General features: G+C 43.0%; 1 protein-coding gene across 3 annotated transcripts in view; it reads left to right on the top strand.

The window, feature by feature from the left end:
• Positions 1–321: 321 nt before the first annotated feature.
• Positions 322–6,441, top strand: part of LOC109954123 (sine oculis-binding protein homolog) — a 12,208-nt gene continuing 6,088 nt past the window's right edge. Inside the window, exons 1-6 of one of the 3 annotated variants that reach the window (XM_020589537.1) lie at positions 322–664; positions 3,191–3,320; positions 3,605–3,799; positions 4,435–4,586; positions 5,809–5,898; positions 6,108–6,441. The exon at positions 6,108–6,441 is cut by the window's right edge and continues 1,625 nt beyond it. In XM_020589537.1, the coding sequence (XP_020445193.1) occupies positions 572–664; positions 3,191–3,320; positions 3,605–3,799; positions 4,435–4,586; positions 5,809–5,898; positions 6,108–6,441 (994 nt within the window). In that variant the 5' untranslated portion in view covers positions 322–571. Of the gene's footprint in view, positions 665–3,190; positions 3,321–3,604; positions 3,800–4,434; positions 4,587–5,808; positions 5,905–6,107 lie in introns of all 3 variants that reach the window. The other 2 variants (XM_020589543.1, XM_020589531.1) reach the window with 2 other exon arrangements.

The following is a 6,441-nucleotide window of genomic DNA, read 5'->3' as shown; positions in this document are numbered from 1 at the left end:
AGTACACTGCTGCCATATTCAAATGACTAACTTACGTTTTGATTAGAAACTTTTCGCTCAGCATGTTTTAGTCTGGTTTGTCAAAACACAGGATGCTGTGTTTAAAATGAAGTGGGAATTCAACATGGGTTGAGTTCTTCACTTGAAAAAGTGGCCCACATAAAAAGCATGTTGGTCCGTTTAAATTTTTATTTTTGTTTTAATTAACACCAAAGCTAAAGCTCGTTATTGCGTTGTTGATTATTTTCTTGGCTGTCCATAATTTCATTGTAAAAAAAGATTGACATGTCAGATTTATTTTGAAAGCCCAAAGCGGAAGACACGTCGCGTGTACAGGTAGACCCTTGACAGTGGTGGAGCAGTGAGAGTGGTGATTGTTCGGCGGCGGATCCTCCGGCCCCGGAGCGCACGCACGTTTAGTGGAATCGAATGGTGAGACGCCCCAGATGAGGCACTCAGATGTGTGGGAATGACAGCCGCTGTCACCGGGAGTGACTCTGATCTACTCCGCTAAAACTGCTTAAGCTGACACCTCACACTGATCCGGATCGGATCCAGCCAGGCCAGGACTATGCCAGAGATGGAGAAAGGGAGACCTCCGGAAAATAAACGCAGCAGGAAACCCGCGCACCCCGTAAAGAGGGAGATTAACCAGGAGATGAAGGTGAGACTTATTATCCAGTGAACGAGAGAGAACTTTTTACGCACACGTCTTCCAACGGAGACCAGCGAGCGTCAATTGCGCACACACGAATGCTGGAAATAATCAGACACATGCTATGTTTGTTTTCAGTGATTGCTCTTCATATATCTTTTATGTAAACAATCATAACTTATTAAGACGTTTTAGGTGCAGGCTTTTATGAAAGCACACGACCTTACGCAAAGTTTGCCCTCTTGGAAGGCAATGAACTAATTATAATACACATTTATTATTTGTATACACTAAAAATGTCACACAGAAAACACACTCTAAGAGAATGAGAGGTTTTACTTATAGATGTTGGCAGTGAGAGGAATACGTTCGCCTTGCCTTCTACTGACGCCATGTCAGGCCAGCGGTGGCCGGAGGCGCTCACTGTAATGTCCAGAGGAGATCCAGATGTGCGTCACTTCTTCCGCGCTCCTGCTTTGCGCACACTTGCTGTACCACAGAGGCTGGACCTCATGCCTTCTAAAAGGGAGAGTGCATTTATACTTTTTTAGCCTTTCTCATCACAGTGACTAAAGTACTGTCATGTAATTTTAAAGGATGAAAGCGTCACACACAAGAGTTCCTATCAGACCTGAACTCTCCACTACTGACATGTCCTTTAAGAGTCTCTCCTCCACTTCTTGCTTTGAAGGGCAGTTACTGCAGAAGTAATACTATAAATCACAGTAACAGATTCCCTTCCACCATTATGAGCCTATTACTACATGGAAACTAATCCATGGATTGTGTGCTTTGTTAGGGCTATTTGAGAATGTTCACTGTGGTTGTAAGGGATATCCAAGGCTCCTTCAAGCAAGGGAGAAATCTGAAAAGACACAGTTTTTGGGGGGAGACTGACCTTACGTGAGAGAGGAAATGTGCTCCTTTTGTGTAAGGGGTTTGGATTGTAGTGTTTGATATCCAGGGGACGTGCAGTGTTACAACTTAACTAATTTTAATCAAAACATGTGAAATGCTATCCCTGCTTGATGTAAGCCTGCCCGGGCTGAATCTCAGGGTCGGCCCTGGTTTGTTGCCTTTGGCTGGAGCTCACTTTGTGGTTTGGGATATGGCTTGTCACTCTCACAAAGCAGATGTTTGTCTGAACTGCCAAAAAGAAACAAAAACAACATTGTGGGAAGCGAAGTAGAGGGTGAAAAAATTGCCTGTCTTTCGTTAACAAGGAAAAAGAAAGACTAAATGACTCTGAGCTGTATGCATATAGGAGTTGCCATCAGTGTAGTCCTTGTGGAGAACACCACAATACCCACATTAGGCAGGATGGGAAACATACAAAACTTTAACTGGAGGATAAAATCCTACAGATATGCACCTTTAATATAAGTCAAATGATCAAAGGGTCCAAGGAAAGGCAGCAAGAGAAAGACAGACAAGAAGGTAGTCAGGAAAACTGATTTCTTGCTCAGCTGAGGTCCAGCCTAGTGTTGACTCTGTAATACATCTGTTTCAACACCACTTTCAGACCTACTCCCTCCACATCAGACCCGAGCGCAGCACCAGACATCGGATACTTTAACTTTAATCAACGGTAGGCATATTTAGCTGGATATGATACCACTGCTTGCACTCACCCACACACTCTCCCAGACACACACACAGTAGAAAGTGAGCAAGCAAGGGAGAGATCCATTTCTTTGAGGCCCTAGTGCACTGTAGAGGTCGGAGTGAGGAAAGCAGGGGAAAGAATGTGCAGTCAGTACTACAGCACTACAACACCACCACAGCAGACTGGCTGTGCTGGAAAAGGGTGAAACCTGAGAAGCAGCTCTGTGTCGGGTGTCAGGGCTGGAAGGTGCTGGGGTAGATGAGAGGATGGGGAGGGACAGGGAAAGCTGGAGAAAGAGAGAGAGAGAGTGGTGGACATTGGAAAGAGAAGAAGAGAGAGGAGTGGGGCATTTCCGAGAATCATGGGACCTCGCTGTGGTGTAGGGTGTCCCGCTCTGATTTCTGCTCATTCCGGATCAAGTTTCTCCTCCAATCCAGTTCTCCCAAAGCCACAGAGAGAGGTGGGTGGATAAAGAGAGAGACCTTTGTGTTTTTTTTTTCATCTGGTCGTAATAAAAAGGGTCCACATATCCCATCTGTGGAAAACAGTTTTCTTTTCTTCCTCTTTTTTCCAATTAAAACAGATAAACAAAGGATGATTCATGGATTTCACACCGGTGTTAGGTTTAAAACCTTTCCGTCTCAGATTTAGCAAGAGTAAACAACTTGAATACATCATGGAAAAAGTGTCATACTGTACTCCACTGTGACCGTATTCATTTCTCCAACAGGGCTGGGGCTGAGAAAGAATCCCTCACTTAGATTCAGAGTTGGAAGGCCTAATTATGTTTAACCCAGGATAAAAAGTTCCACTAGCAACCCAAAGATGTACGGTCACAATTTCCCATATGCAGGCAGGCTTGCACCGTTACACTACCCATTTACATAGAATGTTAATCAGTGATTTCTTCATTTCCTTTTCTCATGCAGACATTTGCAGAAAGCACTATGAACGAGCTCCTGGGATGGTATGGATATGACAAGGTAGATCTCAGAGACTCGGAGGCCAACGAGATCAGAAACTATAGAGAGAGACGTCAGCATGTTTCTGTGCTAAAAGGTGAGGGCAGAGTTCACAGTTATAACAGAGCCATCTTGAATTTACACTAACAAGTTCTACAGGTTTTAGTGCAGACGTTGAGTCACTGTTCAAATTTGCTAGACATACTCCTCTGTAGTTGTGACTTCTCAAGTTTCATTCATTTAGAAACATCTATTGTTTGTCAGTCAGTCTAGTGAACTGTTACCTGCTGAAAATGTTTTTACAGTATCATGTTAGTGAGATTTTGGTATTGTGTTACATGGCAAATTCAAGTTACAGTATTATGTTGTTATGTCTAACAGAAAACTCATTGCCAAAACCAAAGAGCCTGGACACCAAAGTCGCTCACTCAGTTCTGGCCATGAAGAGCGGAGAGAGAGAGTCCTCAAGTGTCCCCTCCTCTTCACAGTCCTCCTCCTCTACAAGTTCATCCCTGACCATTTCCAAGGAGCACAAGAGTGCCCCTGTCATCGTTCCTCTTATAAAGCCATCAGCAGGTAGCGGGGGTTTGAGACCACACATCACTTTATAAAGATTTTGGTCACTGCAAAACTACATGTTAAAATATGATGTTGGTTTTAGCAGCACTTCCCCCAGATTCACACAAGCACACATAATCCATGATTAGTATTATAGTATTTATCTGCTAAGAGGTCAGATTACATTAAACACCTGTAAACAGTAAAGAGACTTTTCAATTACATAACGTGTCTCCCTATCCTCCATTTACTTGGTGCCACCTTTTTTGTTTAATGCCCTTTTGGAAATTCCTATTGTTGCATATATTATTATATTCACTTATGGCAAATTATGGTATATTGCAAGGCTAGATTTGAGGTTTTTTAGTCACTTTTTTATTGTTAAAGTAAAAAGCAGAGATAATAGAGGTAAATTAATACGTTCATTGAAAGGTATTTTGCTTTTAAATATTGAACAATTAAGAATTCTAATATGGTTGTTAAATATTCATAGTCTATAATCAACACCAGTCTCATCATCATAAAATCCTATGAACTCAGTAACTACACACACATATCTTTGAAACCGAGCTGTTTTATCAAAGCTGTGTCCTATTACCTTTGCAAATTGCACTCAGTGATTGCTCTCCTCTCTCCTGCTTTCCTCCCTGTAGTGGAAGATGTACAAAATGTACAGATAGTGTGTGTTTGGTGCCAGAAGGAAGGTGTAAAGCGCTACTCTCTATGCATGGGCTCAGAGCTTAAGAGCTTCTGCAGTGAGAAGTGTTTTGCCGCCTGTAGACGGGCCTACTTCAAACGCAATAAGGTTAGTGCTAAATGAAAAGTGTATGTGATACATACCAGCATCACAAATGGTTACAACACCAGTCTGGTGTTCTAGTCATGGTATGTCCTATGTTGGTGAGCTGTTGGAAATATATATGATGATGAATGATCTATAGATTTGTTATTATGTTTTTGATTTTGTTGTTTGGTAGAGTGTCACACATAAGTATATGCACACACACAGACAGTTTGTGCCGGCTGTGTAACTGTCCATACCCAGGACGTCCAGGCGTCAAAGTTTAAAAAGGGCAGATCCCTAAGAACACACTTTGTAGTTATTATATAGAAGTCACTATAAGAACATGAAGAGGAGGAGGGAGGAGAAAGTTTGTAGAAAACATCTAGGATCAGTTTTGTTGGGGTTGGCCATCAAGTGACTTAGGTCTAGGTGACAGGGAAGCTACCACTATGGAGAACTGCTTTGATTAACATTGCCACAGTTTTTCACCTTTCATTATGTTATGGATATATCCTCTGTAGAGGTGTGGGATGCCAAGCAACTATATATCTGCTTTCACACTCACTGTTGTTTATACTGTGGAACAACAATGACAACAGAGAGAAAAGGAGCACTGAACAGACTGCGTGCAACAAGCCCTCTAGTTTTTCGGAGGCGGGGAGGAAAGCGTTGCTGTTGGCTTGTTACTGCTTGTCTGAGAGAAAGGCCAGGAGGCCTGGGGTGAGGTGTCCACTTTCAGTGCATACCTTACCTTCAGCTGCCTCATGTTTCGTAACTCAACACAACTCATTGGGTCACAGAGATGGGGGAGCACTCAGATCCACAGCAGATCAGCTTACATGAATCAAAAGGAATTTCCCATATTAAAACTGGCAAGGGCATTAATAATATGGCAGTACATCACCTGCATTAGCTCCCTACTCTGTTGTAGAATCATATCTGTGCCATATTTGTTGCACAGACCTTTAGGGTTTGGAAACTTGTGAGAACTTCTAACTACTTCTAACCTTCATCATAAGTAAATTAATCTGAAGCTATCTTTTGCATTTGACATGTAAGGAGTTCAAATGTGGTTTAATGATCACAGAATGTTTCCAGTATAACATTATGACTTAAAGCAGCTTCACTGACCTCATCATGAATTGGAGAATTAACCCATCAAAAGCAGGGTGAACTCATGTCTGACAAACACCTTTACAGTGGTTTATATCACATGTGTCACACTCTGGTTATCCCCTGTCAGGCCAGAGATGAAGACCTCCATGGTGAGAGATCTCCTCAGCACCCCCATACAGAGGACTCGCCCAGACTGGTGTTGAAGATAAACAGCAATGTGAGAGTAAGCGGACACTAAGAATGCATCTTTTGTTTTCCAGTATAAGTATACTATGACGTTACAAGATTAAAACAGCAATAAACACATGCAGCTTGCATTCTTGCCTTAAGATGTTGGGGAAAATTCAGCCTTTCTCTTGTTACTGTATGCAGTGTTTGTACAAAGGTCTTAAAGATTCAGCTGTCACTTCAGTGACCCCCCCACAGTCTCTCTCCCCTGTGCCACAGGTGTGTGATTGGTGCAAGCATGTCCGTCACACTAAAGAATACCTGGACTTCGGATCTGGCGAGGAACGACTCCAGTTCTGCAGCACCAAGTGTCTGAATCAATACAAAATGGATGTTTTCTACCGAGAAGCCCGTGCGGCTCTCACTAGCACCAGCTCCAGCCCAAGCAGAAGCAGTCAGGAGGCCATGGCAGACAGCAGTGTGGCCGGGCAAAAGCTGCTCACTCCTGAGTCTTGGAACAACAGCAACAGTACAGGGGAAGTCCGTCATAGAAACCTCTCCCCTAAAGGGCCCACACTAATCCCTGGTTCAG

The sequence above is a fragment of the Monopterus albus genome, unplaced genomic scaffold (genome assembly GCF_001952655.1).
Source record: "Monopterus albus unplaced genomic scaffold, M_albus_1.0 scaffold9.1, whole genome shotgun sequence".
Classification (NCBI taxonomy): Eukaryota; Metazoa; Chordata; class Actinopteri; order Synbranchiformes; family Synbranchidae; genus Monopterus; species Monopterus albus.
Note: the sequence above shows the minus strand (reverse complement) of the source record. Positions and strands in the feature narration are given on the sequence as shown.